Genomic DNA, 19,980 nt, shown 5'->3' on the forward strand with positions numbered 1-19,980 from the left:
AAAGCACGCCCCTTACACCCACCCCACCCCTTGCTCCTCCTCTTCGCCCATGAAAAAAAAAAGGCCCAGAGACGTTTTATGAAAGTGCTTGAAGGGAGAATAAGAGGGTGAGAGTCACAAAATATGGAACACTTCCATGGGCATTTTCCACGTTTACGCACTGTAACCTACAATCACAATGTTTACACACAGGACGCAGACTGAACAAGAATAGGGGTAATTCCTTCGACTCCAAGAAAAATGTCAATGTCTCCGCCCTGCTGTAATTAAGATTAACATTCAGTGGAATCACTGTGGCCAAGGTTTGCGGCTTTCCTCAGACTGTGTAGATGCAGGCACTGGGGTCAAAGGTGCCTGACAGTGAAGGGGAGATGGTAAACGGGGTTGATGCTGTAGAAAGCGGATGCAGCGGGACACCAAGTGGGAAAGTAGATGCAGGCATGTCTCAAGCCACAGATATGATGGATGGTCATATGATGGAGAGTCAGCCGTGAGACAAATGTGGAGATTTTTTTAAAAGCTTTACTAATGCATTAGTATGCACATTATGACAAATATGCATCGTACAGTCCAGCAGCACTACTTCATTGCAGATATGGAATAGGTACCGTCAGAGTATACAAAGAGTGATCCATACTTTGAAAATCTGATTTTAACATATAAACACGCACATTCACGTTATGCTTTATGAAACTCGAGGGCCCCCTTATTTCGGTGTGCGCTCTGGTGAAGTTAAAGATCTGGACGTGTCTTCAGACACATACTGACACCTGCTGGTCTGGTTACGGTACCTCCGTTTGTTTGTTCTCCAGCTTTGGGCTTTCCAGCTTTTGTCCTGGAATGTTGAATCCTGGATTTGATCGCATCTTCTTACCTGAACAGAAGGAAGCGTGTCCCAGCAAACTCGTGTTCTCTTTCACAGCTTAACTTTTCTCTCTTATGCACAGCTTTTCTCGGGGTTATTTCAAAACAGCACGCGCTGTAAAAAGTAGATCCTTTAATGAAACGTAATTTATATATTATCTTTTCTACTCAGTTAAACGATGATTATGCAGAATAACAGTTTCAAAAACGGCTGATTTCTAATTTATTTATTTATTTTCAATACAGCACATTCAATAGCGTTTCTGTAGTGCATTTAGTGTCATTAAAATATCTTGAGGTTGTTTGTGAGCTTTAGCTTGTTTTTAACTCAAAACAGAGATTGGTGACAGGAAGAGAACCTTAAGATTTATTCTCTTAAAAAAAATTCAATAAATATGCTGTGATTTTATGATGAGGCAGGCTAAAACAGCTAGACAGCTCCCTCTTGCGATAGACAAATGTAAAGCAAGAAGCAGCCAGGTGTCGTTAACTAATAATTCATGTGAAAGTATTTCTAGGTTTTCCCATCAGCGATAAGAGCCAAAACCTATCAAATATAATGCTATTATTTATATTTTTAGTTTAACTGTAGGAATAAAAACTTGATAAATCACAGAAACGATAGTGAAATGTTAATTTGCAGTTCTTTATTATTACATAGAAACTATGTTTTCTTCCCCCCCCCCTTTTTTTTTGTATTATGCATTTACACTGCAAGACGAAACCAGCATAAAATACACAATGCAAAACAAGAACAGCATATGAAAGCCATGGATTTAATTACTCAAAAGCTAAATTCACATATTTGGAAAATAAAGTTTTTGACAGAGCAGTTACAGATTTTTTTCTAAATAAAATAAATGATCCAAATATACACCATTATAATTCTTTAATTTCAAAATATCTATACCATACTTATATAGTCTTCTTTTAATACATTCATTATCAGAGTTCCCTTTGATGTGACTCTAGATTTGACACATGGGATAGAACAACAAACTTTAAAAGCATGAATGGTCCAGTCAGTAAAACCCCATCATTTCACAAATGCAAGCATTTAAGATCTTTGGATACTTTGTCAGCGCTGAGTTTTGAAGTTTTAATGGTTGCAACCTTGCTGGCCAACCAGCCAACCACAACAAGCAAAACTCAGATTCATACAGCAGGTACGGCACAGAAATATGAACACATTGGCGATCTTCGACAGCGTGGACTCAGCGGAGAGAAAAGCAAACAACAGGCGGATGGTGAAAGACAGCGCATCATCACGATAGCACACTTAGGGCGTCTGTCAGCACTTTAAGCTCATCCTTCACACCTTCCAGGCCTCCTTGGATCTTCACTGGGTTGTCCAGTACTTCAACACTGCTGGTATATGGATCAAATCTGACTGAGAAGGGACGCTTGATGCCAGCTACATAAGCCCTGGTCAAAATTGTAAAGATGTAAAGAAGTCAGAAACTTAAAGATTTCAAATGGGGCTGTCTTTATGCTCCAATTGAAAGTATGGACTAAAGCAACCATGCCTGCAAATTGTCCTTGTGTTATAATTTGCCATGTTGCACATGCATGCAAATTATTGAGACTGTGGATTCCACAACATAAAGAAAATACTCCTATGTATTGATGCTCACAATGTTCTCTGTGCTCTTTCAAACATTCCAGTGCGGGTATTTTCTCATCCAGTGTGTCCGGGATGTCATGTGCTGCATTCTACTAGAGGCTGAATATTGTGAAAACACTCACTTAAGCTACTTGTTTTGCAGGGCAGCATTTGATCTGTTTGCCAAATAAAACTCCAGAGTTTTGCCTTGGTAAGGAAGACTACATTAGGAACAGCTGTCTTCTGGCTGCTATGGCTGACCTACAATAGTTTGTGGCCTCGGGGGTTGGCTGGCTGTTCTCTGACCTCGTCCTCACATAACCCCTCTCTTTTTTGTTTTTTGTTGTTGTTTTTTTTTTTACATTTTTTTTATCAGTTCTGCATGTTCTTATGTATGTGTATGTCTGGTACGATAAAGAGCAGTACCTGAATTTCTCCTTGGCATCTGAAAAACTCTCAGAAATAAAGTAAACAGGCTGGTACGTCTGGTCTTGATAGGGCTGCACTGCTGCAGCCTCTGGATCAAACTCTCTTGTCTCTGGTTCATCAGACAGAGAGTGCTGGAAGTTTAAAAAAAATGGAGAATTAGCTCACAGCTGTCTGTGTGTGCTGCATTAAAGAAAAAAAATGTGTGAACCTACCACAAGTTCACCATAAGAGGAAAGCAGCCCAGCTCCATAAGCCCTCACCTCACCATTTTGTTTACATAAGCCATACTCGACCGTGAACCAGTACAGCTGATGGAAAAACAGAAAGGAGGTGACTGAGAAGAAGTATGGACAATCAGTGCATTAGTTACATGTTAGATTTTAGACAAGGCTGTCCAAAGTATGTATGTATTTTGAAAGATATTTTAGCAATAGTTAATTCTATTGTTTACTATATGGGATATGTATCTCAGTTCGTGCTTGAAGCCCAGGCTAAGAAGCGTGGGAGCGTGTGTGTGTTTGTGTGTGTGTGTGTGTGTCTCTGTTGGGGGATGGGCTGGCAACATGAGGTTCAACCCCAAACTTCACCGCAGTAATTTTTATACAGTTTGCATGTGTTGTTTGTGTTCGAAGACAAAAGTCTTACTGTGGACAGTTTCTCAATATCTTCATCCGAAGCCCCCAGTGAAGCCAAACCAAGGTTCTGTGGAAAATAATAGATCAATTCTTGCTAAATAGCACAAAAGAACTGAATGATCTGTAAGGCTGCTAATCGTTTCAGCACTAACCTGTGAAAACTGGGCAAAAGTGCGATCAGCCAGCATGGGTACGTGGCCCAGTAATTCATGGACGCAGTCACTGAAGAGAAAGCAACAGCTATTTTAATTCACGACAATGTTTGATCTTAAATGAAAAACACCACACAGTTCAGTTTGATTGGATGCAGACTTTATGATCACAAACTGGAAATTCAATCTGATTACATAACAGTAACAGAATGAAAGCAAGCCTGTTCTCTAAAGAAAAACATATTGAATCTTAAAATAATTACATAAACACAACAGCTTTTGCATACGGCAGCTTTTTAATATGAATTATTGTTGCTATTAGCAGATGCTAGGTGTAATTTCACTTGCTTTTGTTTTTATGGAGCTATTTCTGATTGTATACTTTATAATTAGTTGAAGCACAAAGCCAAAAGAGTCACAGTAGTACTCACGGTTCTGGGGAGTGCATGGGGGAGGAAGCATGTCGGATGTACTGGGTGCACTGGAACACTCGGAATGCCAAACTGGCCAGAAAATCTCTGGCTGAGAGCAGGCCCGCCACTGGACGCAGCTGAAATCCTGTGCGCTCTGCATGTGTGTTCAGGGGGACGGTGGTGAAGCGACAGTAAGCAAGAGAGAGAGAGAGAGAGAGAGAATCAAACCCTGATAGGTGGAGTCTACATTTGCTAAGCGTCTGTATTTAGGTATCTTTTCTTTTTTCATTTTGTCTTATCCCATTTTTACCTTTGAGGAAGCGTGACACATCTTCCAGCTGGGGAATGTTGTCTGGGCTGTACCCACAATGCCTTTCTAGGAGACGAAAAGCCTCAAGGTATTCACTGCAGGCATGGGTGGTGTACAAGTCCCTCAGGGTTGAATATACTTCTCGCCTAAATCAGTATTTAATTACATAAAAATTGAGGTTTCATTTATTAAAATCAAAATCTTGGAAAAACTTTGGAAATAAGTAAAATTGCAGTGTAGTTTTAGAGTTATGGTTAGTGTTATGCGCCTCCTAATTAACAGTGTTTAGATTGGATTTATCCTGCAATGTTTAACTATTTATTATGCTGTGTTTTTCTTGTATCGTATAAATCTTATGAAAAAGCACTTTGCTATAATTTTTCTACTTGGTCTGGTGACTAAATTCATTCATTAGTGTCCTTTTTTTTTGTCCTAAACTGTTCAAGTAAAATGATAAACATCTATTGAATTGCAAACAACACTTTGTTCTCAGGCTATGGATATGTTTTTCATTCAGACAAGCTCGAGCTGTCACCTCGAGTTTATTCTAGTGACACCCTCCATCTGAAGTTAATTTACCAAAGCATCCATAAAAGACCAATCATATGCAAATGACTCATTGGTTGCTGGGTTGAGCACAATGTGTTCACAGTAAAACAAAATAACAATGAAACATATTTTAATAGATAAAAACATTTTGTGTTCATTGTAAATTATGATTTTATTCTCACTGCTACTTCAGACTTAACTTTTCATGTCATATATTATCAATATTAAAAAGTAACGTGAAAGAGCCCCTTACCATGTGCCGATCTCCTCCTCTGTGTATTCCACTCTGGGGATCGACTGCCCACTGAGGACAAACATATGCACACAATTATTACATTTCACTTTTATGTCTATTTTTTATGGTTGTGTGCGCAGTATTTAGGAAAAGGCCCATCTCACTATCTGTATCTGAAGGCAATGTCACCAATCATTCTCCTCCTCTGTCTGTAGGCAGGATCTGTGTAGCCCTGTTTAAATCAAATATACCAAACACAGATCACATTTTCTGTATCGGTCCAACTAAATAACAAGCCCAGTAATGACAGTTATTTCTATTCAATTATTTCTTCTTCTTGGCAATGTCATTACTTACTGGGTGGTCATGGTCTAAGTCTGGATCAAATTTGGTGACCAGATGATGACACCTATCCAAATCTGCAATTTTCTTTGGGAACCAGTGGACTAGTTGAGAAAACAGGGAGAAAAAAATAAACTGTTCTGTTTTTTGCTCACTTCTACAGACTATGTAAAATGTTTCACAGTTATTTTATCAGTTACATTTGACTTCTTTGGTGGTTTTGACATCCTCTGCGTTCCTCTTTATGGAGCTGATCAGGGTACTGACATCTGAGAGGTGCACCTCACAGCGGACAAAGTACTCCAGGCCCTCAAGGCTGTCTTTGAGCTTCCGGCATGGTCGCGTCTCCAGATGGTGAATCTTAGCTTCAAATGTCTGAAATACAGTCAGCAAGCTGAGTGTGTATTTGTGAAGCACAATAACTGATTCTGGATGCACACTTTCCTGTTCAAAACATGGAATACCCCCATCCTCCTTTCTTTTTTTAAATTCCAAAATAAATCATGCACTCACAACAAAACACCGATAAAAGGCACAACACATAGAATTTTTTTCCCAAATAGTTTTCTTCCATAACCTTTTTAGGTACTTCTGTGTGACTAAAATGTGTAACCAACTTCAACAATAGCCAATAAAATATTATTCAACCTTTACATATCCACTATATTCCACTAACATAAAAAACATTTTACAATTACCTTGTTGTGAACGTTCCCCTCGACTACTTACCTGCTATAAAACCGGTTTTAATTTTCCCACACTTATTGCAACTCTGTTGTCTCACCAAAAAATGGGTCATAGCTACAATATTAGAGTGCAAATGTTGATAACTGTATTATTACCGACCAGTATGGAAGAAATATAGTAGACCAGACACAAATACCGACCAATGGGAATCTTTGCAAAACAGCAAATCCAGTAGCTTGGTGTGAATTTATGAAGCATTCATAAATTAATTATTAACAAACAAAATAAATAGTCACATATAAATCAAAATAAATCTTTAAATTTTTAGTTACCCCTTAAAACTCTATTAGAATAAACTGTGATTGATTACCTCGAAAATCTTGAGTGTCCGCGACAGCGCAGGTGTCTTGGAGTTTCTTAAAGTAAAGAAAATGTTGAGGAGTGCTTTTCCGTCGTCCTCCTCAAACACTATCTGTTCACTGGCCTCTGCAGCTTCTGCCGCTGCAGCGGCTGCTTCCCTCTCCTTGCGCGCGTCCTCGATCAAGCTCTGCCGTCTACCGACGAATCTTGGAGACTGTTTTAAAAAGAGAAATTAAAGTTCTGCTTGTTACCATTTAACTGTAAGACGGTAAGAAAAGACAGACACGACACCACATAGACGTAACTGATGGGCTTTGCTTACTTCTTGGATGTCTCCCTTGATATTTGATGGGTGCGCTTTACATCTCCAAATGCGCATTAGATCGGCAATGCAATCAAGGTAAACCGTACGACACATCTAAGAGCAAATAGCGACCACAGCACACATTTTAGCAAATTTCAACTGTAAAATTGAAACGGCAGGATTTGTCTTTCTTTCCTGCGGGGCTTTTTAAAAAGCTGTTTGTTTGAGATATGCGCCAGACAGCGACGCTGCGTAATGAACATCTTGCCAAGTTTTCTTTGTGCCATACAACAGTTTCCGTGATTCATTGAAAGTATTTTTTTTAACATATCACTCCACAGACAATCACAGATTTCTGTTTGTAATTTAAAACAAACTTGTTTTCTAAATTATTTCTTACCGTGATGGAATCAGATCTCTCCAGCTCGGACGCTGCTCTGCGGACGCTCTTTGTGGAGGATGTGGAGCTGGTTGAAAGCGGCATCTTCAAGCTCGGAAGTCTGTATTGACTTAGCTTCTGTGGCAGAAGTGGTAGTATGGTTTTGGCGCTCTCTAAACCTCTCAGTTGGTGCTGTGTGCCCACAGTTTTTCTTTTTTTTTTTCACCACGCAGGTTTCCCCTTTTTATGGGATCATTTGTTTGCCGTTTCTGACGTCAAACACGCTAATCTCAATCTAATCAATCAATGTGCAGAATCTATCAGTCTCATCCCAATTTGGAGCGTGCTGTATAGTTTGAGACAGCGCTCTTTTTTGCAAATGTTTGACACATTCTCATTGGGCTTTATAATGCACTTATATTTTCGAAATTTAGCAGGTAAAAAATGCAAACATGTTTCAAGTTATTAGGGTAAAATTAGAAGTAAGTGAACTGCAAAATGTAATGTGCTTTAGTATACTGTATGAATAAATTAATATACTGTTTTCTTAATTAAGTTGTTTACGTCATTAAAATTTAAATAAGTAAGGTGAAGCTGTGTGTTGTATTCAAGCAGCAGTTGGATACACTGTAGTCATTTTTAGACCATAATTAAAGCTTCGACCTCAGGGCTTTACGTAAAGGTTAGACCAGAGAAAAGTCAACTGTGGAAAATTAAGTCACTTTATCAGCTCAATCCAATCTCCACAGCTCCTCACAAATTAGATTTCATTTGGGAAAAAAGGAAAAAGAAACACATGCACAGACAGAAGAGAAAAAGAACAACGCATTGTTTTCCTGTTTTGCCTGCTCTGTTTCTTACCTCAGCAAAAACCATATCAAGTGAATTTGTACCGCTTTTGCCTGACGACTTTAGGGGTTAACATGATTGTGAGCGATGTACAATGCCCAGAGGCAAGAAGAGGTAAAATGATTATTTGTGGACCTTTTGCCACTTGCTCTCACAGCAGCAACCATACAAGGCTGCAGAGGAGGCAGGTGGGGCCCCAGTGTGACTCTTACTTAAACCCGAACACACAGGCTCAAAATGCTAAAGAGCACTGATGTTGCCCTGGGCGCATAAAATACGGGTTGCTTCCTTAACTGAAGGAGAGCTAGTCTAAAGAAGTAAAGAAACCTGAAACAAACAGACAGTGCGATAGATACTACCATTCCCTTTTTGTGAGCCTACAATTCTGCATGGAAACAGTAAATTGGTGTATCTTTTTTTTTTTTTAAGAAGCTAGTTGTGTATTTTTTCTCTGTATCATGACCTTTTTAGAACGTGGCATGACACAAAAGACTTGGCAATAGACATAAGGTTGACATTTATCCAGAGATAGGAATAATTTTATGCTATTTTTTCCATCCATGTCTTTCATGTAGTTTAGTTCTTTCTTCAGGCAAATTACACTTGCAAGGGGCCAAAAGTAGTTGAACAAATGACCTTAAAGTTGTTTCATGTACACATATAAATTATTTATTCATTAATAATTTACAAATTAAGCAGGTAAAAGGTCAGGAAATGATTGCAAGGATTGTATTCTGAAACCTTTGCCTTGAATCCTCAAAAGACCCCTCAAAGCAACTGAAATAGGCAATATTTATACTGCATGTGAGAAAAAAATCCAACAGAGAGATAGCTGGGACATTAGAAGTGTTGAAATTAACAGTCTGGTACATCCTGTGAAAAGCAGAAAACACTGGTGAGTTAGGCTACACAAAATGATATGGATTTAGCACAAAAAAGCAGTGGTGTATGGTCACATGATCACTTCCATAGTGAAAACTACCTTACATTAATTCAAGTAAAGAATACTTCACTAAAGTAAATACAGAGGCCTCAGCAGAAGAGGCAAACCAATGATCAGTGATCTCTCTCAAGAACAGAAATCAATTAAGCTTTTTCAGTAATAAAAAATAAATAAATAAAAACTCAGGCTAACTGTGAAAGAGAATATACTGGATAGCAGAAACTAAGTTCAATCCTTACTGGAATGAGAGGAAGGATCAAATTTAGAGAAAGGAGGTGAAACACATTTCTTTGGTTATCTGAGTTGGATTCAGACTTTAGAAATTCATTGTTTGCAAAAATTTAAAGTATTTAAAACACAATTTATATTAATATATGATGGTTTGTTCAATTATATTTGAAGTGCTAACTGACATATCTGTATAAGAATTGATGTTCCTAAATCTTCAATATATTTTTGTTCAGCCTGTTTAATTAATGCAGAAATTCTGCATTTCATCTACATCTCAGTTGTTTCTTTTGAAATCTGTTCTGGTGACATACAAAGCCAAACTCATTAAGAGCATCACTGTCTACATAATTCCAGACGTAACTGTAAACTAAAAAGATTAATTGATGTGATATTGATTAAAAGTTGTGAGTATTCTAAAAAAAAAAAAAAGTGAAGAAAGAAATGTGTTAAAATTGCAAGCAAACAAAAAACATTTGGAGTACATGTCAGTGTAAAAAAAGAATTCGGTAGCTCAGAGAATGAAGTATGGTGCTCGAAATAGAGAAGAGTGTTCTGGAGAAGAATTGTATTCCAAAATACTAGAGATAAAACCCAAGATTATTTAAGTACAACCAAATTCAGTGTGTCTGGGGAAGGACAGCAGAGCTAGAGGCTGAATCAGGATGAAGATAAGCTGATATCCATGCCTTTCCTCGCTCCAAATGTCTGCTTCCTGTGTCAGCCCAATTTATCAAGACCATAGCCCACTGGACATCACATAGAGAGAAAGCACTCTTGATTTCCCCTGCTATTTATGTAACAGAAAGCCTGGCTCTGACATATAGTATGAATTATTTCTAGCCATTAATTTTGAAGTAATGTGGTGTAGTCTAGCCATTTCCATGCCGATGGCTGTAGATTCCTCTTGTTCTTATTGTTTTCTACAGTTTTCCCTTCCCCGATAACTCTTATTCCCCTCTTTTGTCTCTTTCTAACAGGACACTACAATTGTTACAGCTCATCCAGTCAACTTACATACATACAGCCACTAATCAAGTCCCTGTGCACATATGCACTAACTTCACTCTCTTTACCAGATCTTTCAGTTAGCATAAGTGACACTAATGCTACAGGCAAATCTAACCCAGTCAAGTTGACTCAGCCAGCTGAGTAATCCTTGTTTCACTACATCTCTGATCTAATACATGCTTTGCCCACTAATTGTGAGCCTCACCAAGCTCATAACTACTCTGTGTCCACCTGCCAACTGTCCAGTTATTAGATTTAGTCTATTCCTTACTAACTAGTAGCTATTTGCCAACCTGCCGTGTTCACTGCTTAGCTCACATTAAACCTGCCCTCATCTCCCTCCCAGCCACAACTTTAATGAAGCTTCTCTTCCTCCATCTTGCCATCCCCTTGCTCCTTCTCCTCTTCCACCACCCATTTATCCAGACCATTTTTTGTTCCTGATCTTGAACCTATCCCTCTGAATTTTGCCAAGTGTCTTGTATTTCTTTGCTAGTGTGAGATGACATTTAATCAGAGGCTTCTAACATTTTTCCAAAGACAAATATAAAATTCATTATACTTTGGGATGATTAAGGGGAAGAGCTCTGACCTGGGTAGCCTCTGTCTTTTCTGTCTTTTAAGAAGTTAGCCTGTTATTTGAAGTGTCTATACAGCTACATCATACAAGGACCCACAAATCCAAACACAATGTACATTCATGATGGGCAAGTCCTGGTTGGAGGTCTGGGAGTGACGCCTCCCAGACCTCCAACCATACCCCGTCAGGAACTGACTGCTGCTACAGTAGCCGTTAAGATGGATGGTGTCCTGAGAAGAGAGCTACAAGATAACCTTGCACAATCCATATTTTGGACGGACAGTATGGTGGTACTCGAGTATCTCCAAAATGAGGCCACACACACACACATTTCTGTACATTTGTGGCAAACAGAGTTTCAGCTATCCTGAAAAGCTCTGGCGTGGATGTGTAGAGACAAATTAGTACAGACAAGAATCAGGCTGACTGTGCCTCAAAAGGTAAAAGAGTAGGTGAATTTAGGAGAAACATGACTTGGGTCATGATTTTCTTTGCACTCCAGTAGAATTTTGGCCTAACATTCCACTAAGCTATACAGAAATGGGTCAGTGACCTGAAGGCAGCCATTGTTGACTGGACTTTCAAGATCTGTTCCACCAACACAGGATAAAGTGGACATTGAACCCTCCCACTGTTTCTGTCACGACTGGGGCAGCAGTCGTGTGATGAATAAATGAGGACCCAAGATGCAGACGGTGATGGAGATGCGAGTGGAGGTTTATTTACAGTGAAGATAACAGAAGTGAGGGCAGGACTGAACATAAACCTAAACTGGGTGAAACTAACAAACAAACCTGGAACATAAGGTCAGCGGGAGAAACTCAGAGATGGCAGATGAGGACAGCAGAACAGGGAGACGTAGAGAAACATAGGGAATGAACACAGACGACGCGACGAGGAGCACAGGCAGACACGCAGTATAAATACACACACCAGGTAATTAGGAAATGGCAGACAGGAGGGGACACAGCTGGAACTGATGGACCTAACGAGACACAAACCTACAAAGTAAAACAGGAAACTCACAGACTGTTTTACACAACCAACTGGGGACACGAACAGAACACAAAGGAGAGACACAGGTAGGAATGAAAGAAACACACAACTCAAACCCTAAGAACAGATACAAAATCAGAATAAACTAGAAGAATGATAATAATAAACTTAAAGCGCTGGGTCACCGACCCAGGACCATGACAGTTTCACATCATGGTGGAGCTCCACTGTAAGAGAGCAGATTGTTGATGAAGAATGCCTTCATACATGAGGCAGAGTCGATCATCAACAACTGAAAAAACACAGAGGTGATTTAGAGGCTCACCGAGATCTCCAGTGATTTAGAGCCTGTAATACCTAAACATCTCCTGTTGTTGAAAAAAAAAAACATTATTGCCTCCAGGATTGTTTGACCAAGATAACCTCTACTCGCAATGTGGATGGAAACAGGTGCAATATATGTCCAACCTATTCTGGAAAAGCATGGACTAAAGTACCTACCTCAACTCCAGGAACATCAGTGGTGGGCCACAGCATCAAGAAACGTTGCAGAAGGAGATTCTTCTTGTGGATAACTGTGCACCAAGAAACTCGTGGATTATGGGAAAGATCACTGAAGCAGTTCCTGGCAAGAAGGGTCTTGTTCACAGGGTCTGGTTATGTTATGTTAACAGCTTTTTATGACAGTCTTATAATACGTTGCCAGGAATTATGAAACAGCCATAGCTCTTTTTCTGTTATAAAGGATGGTCCAGTGTATCCTATACTAAAAGAGGGTACAATGGATGACACCCAATGCCTGAGTCAGGAATAGTCTTCGCTTTTGTCAGTTTTAACTCAGGAACAAGGCAAACAGTGTTAGACACCAATTCTGGAACAGCAGAGTCACTGGTCAACCACAAATTTAAAACTGAATTAAAAGAAGGCAAAAAGGAACTGCACTTGTCTCAGACATAGAATTGGATTCGACACTGACCAAAGCAAGGATAGGGTCTTATATTGTCATCAGTAGCCTACGGGTACCCAACTGGAGGGACCACGAGTCATATGAAAAGTTAGGGTTCTTACAGTATCAAGGTAAAATTTGTTGAAATGTAAACATTTCCTCCTTTTTTTTTCTTTTTTTTTTTTTTTTTTTTTTTACAATGATGGCATTGTTTCCATTTTCAAATCAAATTAATTAAAGTTGATTAAATCTGTATCTAAATTAAAGGGCAGCCACATGTTTGATATGACACAGTCATCAAACATGGGCTCTTGATTATTAAGTTTTGTAGTCTTGAGTATTTCAACACTAAAACAAAGAAAACGGAAACTCTAAATTACAAAATACTACATTTAAATTCATTAAATGATTATGGGGGTTTCTAGAAATTCCTATTGGCCATGTGCAGTATGTACTTATCAAGCAGGGCACAAATGAGTAAATATCAGGGTATTAGAGTGTTTTGGAAATTGTTTGGAAAAACTTTGTAAATGATCTGACTTTGAGGTTTTGTTGATTGTGATATTCTTTCCTCTTTTTGGCTCACACCTGTTCACTGTCTACAGTAGCTCAACAGCAAAGAAAGTCCTTTCTGGCAGCATTTAGCTGGGCTGACTCATCTTCACTGCTGAGTTGAATACCAGGTATCGAGGTACCTTTTGTTAGAAACATTGCACTTGAAGAGCCACTACCTCTGTGGATGTGTGTTGGATGTGTCCACAAATGACATCAGGATGATAATTATTACAATTATGTATTGATTCAGCTGCAGCATTGTGGCTTTGTGAGTGTCAGCTGTATAATTGTGGGACTTCAGACGGGCTAATTGCAGCTAACACAACCAGCTGGGCTATTATTCATCATCCTCCACATTTCTTTTCTCTCTCTCTCTGCTAAACAATGCTGGTCACCTGTGTGGGGGTCAATGGACTCATCTAGTTGATGAAGAGAACAGAAACAAAATAAATGTCCTATTAATTGTAATATTGTTGGGTAAGCAACCTCAAAATGAGGCCATCAGCTTGTAGTGTTTCCTTTGTAGCCAGCGAGACCCTTATGAACTTGCATTTAAGTATGTGTATTCATTTGATTTATATGATGTGTATTCAAATCCAGTTTGGCAGGTATATGGTATATGAGTCCACCCAGAAAACAAATGGGTGATTTAATGTTTCCAAACCTTAAAAATGACAAAAGTGCAACAAGAACTTTGCAACTGACCGAAGCTACAGTAAGTGCCTCTCAGGATTACATTTTTTTCCCCAGTATTCCAGTATATACAGTATTCATTAGAGTAAGACTGATACCATCAGTAGCACCTGCCCCACAGTTTGAAAATTAGTATTAAGAAAAGCTGCTTTCAGCTATGCCCAAGGGGTCACCACAGCAGGCAGCTCTGCATATTTGATTTGGCAGATTTTTTAAACATGATGCCTTTCCTTATGCTGCCTCAAAGGGATTTGTATCTCCTCACAGCCCAGAACTACAGATCTTTCACTTATTAGATAAATCAATAACAGTGAAACACCAAGTCTATCATATTTTATACAATATTTCACTAAAATCAAATTTCTTCAAAAAGACACCCTCTTGTCCTCCTTGCTTTCAAATATTACAGGTGGTATTTGCAGTTGGAAAGTAGTGTGACTGAACTGAAACTTAAAATAATAATAAAAAAAATCACAAATACATTTCGTGACTTGCAGTTCCTCAAAAAGTTGTTTGTAAGGAAATTGTTCTGTGAAGTTCTTGTGGACAAAAAGTTTCGCTTACTGTTACTCACCAAAGCACTTGAATGCTGCTAAATTTAAAGCCTACCAATGTGCTAGACTGCTTTTATAAAAGATATATAAACCATTTTGAACCCGTACTGTTCACATTCAACATTTCATAATATAGGCGCTTTCTTACAGCTTTGCTGACACTGCTGCATTTTTTAAAGTGCATTTTGCTTATCTGATACCAGAAGTCACAGGGCAAATGGCAGAATACACCTTGAGCAAGGTCACCAGTCTGTCACAGTGCTAACACGTATAGAAACATCCACTCAAGGTTACACTCACACCCAATTTAAAAATCACTACTTAAGCTAACCTGCATGTCTTTGGACTGTGTGAGGAACACTGTGCAGCCCTGGGGAGAACGTGCCAACAAGTGGCTCTGAACACAGGATATTCTTGCTGTGAGTGCAAGCCAGTATCCCACCACCTCATCTCACCATTCCCAATCTCACCCACAAACCTATGTAAATACCTATATAGTATTATTATTATGGTATTGTATTACGGCCTTCAGAGTCAGGTAGAACTAAATCAATTCTTATGAGAGATTTTGGATTGAAATGTTAGACAATCGGATGGATGGATGGATGGATGGATGGGTTGAAGTGAGCTAGAACAATTTAGGATGACCTTCCAGTCCAAAAAAAGATTGCTGATCTTCCATGTGTCTTTTACGGCTGATATATTTGCTTATTTTTGGCTGTAGTCAACAGGATTTATGAAGACGTTGTATAAAAAATAAAGAAACAACCAGAATCTTTACGACTGTGTTATTGTGCCTGCTCTGTTTTCAATCTAGTCCTTTTTGACCCCTTGAAGTAGATTTTTAGTTTGGAACTGTCATGTTACATTTGTTGTCATTTCTGTTACCCTCTTGGGCTAAATTCTCTTGACAAAGACATTTTTATTGTCAATGACACTTTTGTAAATAAAGGATATATAAAAGTAACATTTCCATAAACTTATTGCAACTTCTACGTTGTGCCAGAAAGGTTCAAAATGACCCAGTGTCTTTCATGGGACATATTTTTGAGATATGTTTGACGGATTATAAGCCAAAAAGTCATTTTTAACAATCTCTTTTTGCTAAATACCAGAAAACACTTTTCAGCAGATGACCTTTTTTTGGTACGACACCCACACTTTCAGTTCATGAGCATTTAACTCTGATACACATGTCAATGCATATTACTATTGAATAAGTACATTTTATTGTACTACAGTCTGGCCTTTTCCCAGTGATAACCTAAAGATATCTATAGTAGGTCAAGTTTGCAATTTGTGACACCAAAAATAAGGAGACAAAATGCAATATTTATAGCAATGGCATTAACTTAAAACTCCAAAAAGTTAATATTTTGCAAAGGAAGCATGATTTAACTAATTCATAGTTTATATTTAATGAATCAAACACACTTTTTACCCCTTGTTTTTTAAAGAGAATGTATGACTGGTGATGACTGTTATTGTCCTTCCATGTATTAAAATACAGCTGCCAAGTGGAATGAGTAATCACCCAGAGTGCTTCTCTATTACCTCTTTCTGCATGTGTAATGACAGCAATGACACAGAATGTTCTTGGGGTGGGGGTGAGGTTGAAAAAGCGGAGCTCAATGGTTCATGTTGACTGACGTCATCACGTTGGTGCCATGGTGGCCGATAATTACAGCTGTGGCAGCGACATAACCGTACGCATTACCCACACTACCAGCAGGCTGCTGTAACCCCATTATGATTATTGGAGTCTTTCCAATCACACTTTAGTTCATTCTAGTTTTTAAGTCATCTAGGCTGTTGGCCTCAGTTTGTTCTTGCAGAGGTGCACTGTTAAAAAAAAAATCCTAGAAAAACAGTAATATTCCGGCAGCTGGGGCGCCAAAATAATACCAGAAAATAACAGAAAATAACTTTCTCATAAAAATACGGTTATTTTCAGTAATGACAATACAGTTTGTTGCCCTAATTTTACATGGGATTTTGCCTTTTTCAAGTGCTTTTAAACATTAAATTGGGAACATGTTAATGTGATTAAACAATGAAATTACCTATAAACAAGGTCAATGAATGTGGCAATATGAATAATAATACTTAAATGTACAGAAATATACAGTTAACAGTTGGTTTAAATAATGATGGATTGCATGCTCTGGGACAGACTGACAGAGGCGAGGCTGCCATATCGCACCATCGGCCCCTCTGGCCATCACCAGTAGGCGGTAGGTGAAGTGTCTTGACCAAGGACACAACGACCGAGAGTGTCCGAGCCGGGGCTCGAACCGGCAACCTTCTGAATACAAGGCGAACTGCCAACTCTTGAGCCACGATCGCCCTAAATAGCAATAATAGTAATAATTATTTGATGTTAAAAAAGTTTATAAGATATTTCATATACGGCATTACATTTGAATTTAACAGTTCAATCTTTCAAATAACGGACAAATATTTGTGAAATCATGATACATTTGTGAATGTATTTTAACAATCTAAATATGCATATGTACAGACAAATACATTTAAAAAACAAGAAAATTATGTTTTATTACATTACAGTGATTTTACGTTAATTTACATTTGAAATGTGAAATCACAGTCTATTTATGTAAATTTAATGTTATTCTAGAAGAACAGAACAAAACTGTAAAATACACAGTAAAATACTTTTATATTAGGATTTTTTTTTACAGTGTACACACATTCACACAATATGCAAATGTAATTTCATGTTTATGACAGAGTACAGCAAGGTGATTGAAGGTTTCTAAATCAGGCGCAAAGACTAAACTAATCACAGTTTTCATTAGAAAAAGACACATTACACGTCTCAAATGATTCTCAATGGCCATTTAGAAGAGGAACGGCAGATTATGATGGTAAGGAAGGATGTTGAGAGAAACTCTCAATAGCTTATTTCAAAGCAAACAGGGGCTCTAACCTTTTAAAGTGTTTGTTGATTATTCTCTGCCATACATATCAGTGCTCAAGGGTACACATGTTTTACGTCTTTCTTGGTCTTTTTTTTTTTTTTTTGAAAGCATCCTGTGCTTTTCTAAATGTCATATCTGATAAGTCTGACTGTGGTCCGGATGCATTCAAATATCTATTGTGTTTGTCATATTAGATATGCTCAGCAGGATAAATTTTCACAAAGAGTTCTGAGACCACTTGTGGTGATTGATTTCCATTAATCACTATAAGTGGTCGGAGAACTGGTCACAAATAAGTTTATTTTTTTGTTTACTGGCAGCTTGGAATAAAGGAAAATGAATATTTTGATTCCAGGATTTATAGCAATATAAAATAATTTGTAGTTTCCTTTTTTCTCCTTAGATTTACATAATACATGTTGATTTGTTAAATCCACTGACCTGAATTGCATTTCACGCACCTCATTTAAAGTTAGAGAGAAACCTCACTCATGACTCTGCATTTTTTTAATCCCAGACTGATGTATACAAATACGACACTCTCTGTAGGTACTTTTTCACTAGCCAGTGCCAGGGTCATAGAAGCAACTCGGTGATGCTGTAGCTTCACCCATTTCCCCTCCAGCAGTGACACAGAGCTTTGTAGCTGGAGAGACTCCTAATTAAATTTACCTTTCCTAAATGGGCCCATGTCCTCTAGTAGCCTGGAGGGGCCAAGCTTCTGCAGCCCATGATGAAAATCAACAAGCTGGAGCCTCAGCTAAACCTAGTGCTATGTTTGCCTTTTCTGTCATACAGCCACTTTACACAGTACTCTGGCTCCATAAGCATGCTCCTATCACACTTTAAGACCTATGAAAGGAAACAAAAGTGGAACATTAGCATTTAAATTAATAATCAGATTCAGCTTTCAGGCCCATCTTAATCAGTGTACTAATTCACACATTTTTGCATACAGTTCAGAACATTTTGCAGCCATGATTCTTGGTTATCACACAGAAATTACCATAGTTATTTCTAGATGATGGGGATTTGCATTGTTATGTTTAGGGGAAAAAAGATGGTGGCAACTTAAGGTAGGATTCAGTTGAGCATTATGATCATCCCGATATGCTCGACGCATCAATGGATATTATGGATAACATGGATTGTGTAATCCTGCACTGAGCTTTACTATTGACAGCAAACTGTAACTGCACAGATTTAAATACATATGGATCCTGACATTAGACTTGAATTGAAAACACAAGCACCATTTTTCCAACAATTTGAAGTACTGTGCTCATTATTTTTCACATTAGTATCAGATGTCAAATTTATAAGTTGCAAAGAACACATTGTGTTTTTCGGGGATCACTTGTATTTCTTCATCTTGACCTGATAAAACAGGCATTTTTAAATTAAATTCAGTTCAGTTTTATTTGCAGTCCTCTCATCCTAAAATATAAGTAAAAGAATCTCAGTCTCAGTCTTGTTCTTAGTGGGAAGAGCGCTATGGCAGAACCAGGCTCACAGCATGTTGGGAGTTTCTTGTCACTAAATAATAATGTCCTTCTGCTTATCCTCTTTTGTTTAAAGTATCCTATTCTACTGAGAGTGAAACAACTTTCTGTTTACGTGAAACAAGAATGTAACAGCATGGCAAGTTAGGAGTAAAAACTGAAACTTGCTGCAAACAATGAAAATATGTACATCTGGGTAAGTTCCAGGAAAAATTTCTACTCTAAAATAACAGTCTGCCAACACAGATCTGGTTGGCAAAAGAGAAAAACCATTCAAGTTTTCAGGGGTTACATAAAAGCTTGGCCTACTGACATTCACAGGAAAGAGTTACCTGTACTTAAGGACATAAAACCTAATTATTAGCTTTATTTTTTTAAGATATTTCTATATTGGCACACTAATACTGATAATGAAAATGAAAATCATCAGAAATGAAAGTAAGTGTGCCCTTGACAGAATATCCTTGGCTGTCCAAATTTGAACGAAGGCAGTTTTGTCGTCAACGTTTTGATGTTAAAATTATAGTGAAGTAGAACAAAAGCACTAAATCTGCCATTGTGGGTGTCTGCTCATGTGATAGCAGGTGTTATGGACATTTTTTGCTGCTAACTAAAAGGTTTAGCTGTCGCTGCAGAATTAGACTGATGGAGGACAACGGGCACAAAAAAACAAACAAACAAGATGTCATGATCGAAATTGCTTATTGGTGCAAATTAAAGTAAATTGCACTCAAAGTGTGGAAAGCGTGAGCTGCCCTAAGTTGGATTGACGGCTCTCCTGAATTTGTTTTACATGCACATCCTTCTGACGCAGCTGACTCACAGGAGATATAGTAGTTCTACTTGCCATTTTTTTCATCCCCCTACCATCCTCACAAACACACACATTCACTCAAGACCCCCTCCGGTGAATAATGAC

At 38.3% G+C, this 19,980-nt stretch overlaps 1 protein-coding gene across 2 annotated transcripts; it reads right to left on the minus strand.

The window, feature by feature from the left end:
- Positions 1-1,509: 1,509 nt before the first annotated feature.
- On the minus strand, positions 1,510-7,501 carry th (tyrosine hydroxylase). Of its 2 annotated transcripts, XM_005471016.4 has the most exons (14): positions 7,284-7,501; positions 6,902-6,997; positions 6,590-6,793; positions 5,733-5,907; positions 5,548-5,636; positions 5,355-5,422; positions 5,209-5,259; positions 4,407-4,552; positions 4,115-4,250; positions 3,684-3,753; positions 3,542-3,598; positions 3,109-3,204; positions 2,894-3,027; positions 1,510-2,289 (listed from the first exon to the last, which is right to left on the minus strand). In XM_005471016.4, exons 1-14 carry the CDS (start codon positions 7,365-7,367, stop codon positions 2,130-2,132), a joined length of 1,566 nt encoding a protein of 521 aa, XP_005471073.1. In that variant the 5' UTR covers positions 7,368-7,501; the 3' UTR covers positions 1,510-2,129. The 2 variants fall into 2 exon arrangements, with proteins under 2 accessions (XP_005471073.1, XP_003440461.1); XM_003440413.5 differs by lacking the exon at positions 6,902-6,997 and having other exon boundaries at positions 7,284-7,499.
- Positions 7,502-19,980: the final 12,479 nt, after the last annotated feature.

This window comes from Oreochromis niloticus, linkage group LG7, assembly GCF_001858045.2.
Source record: "Oreochromis niloticus isolate F11D_XX linkage group LG7, O_niloticus_UMD_NMBU, whole genome shotgun sequence".
Taxonomy (NCBI): domain Eukaryota; kingdom Metazoa; phylum Chordata; class Actinopteri; order Cichliformes; family Cichlidae; genus Oreochromis; species Oreochromis niloticus.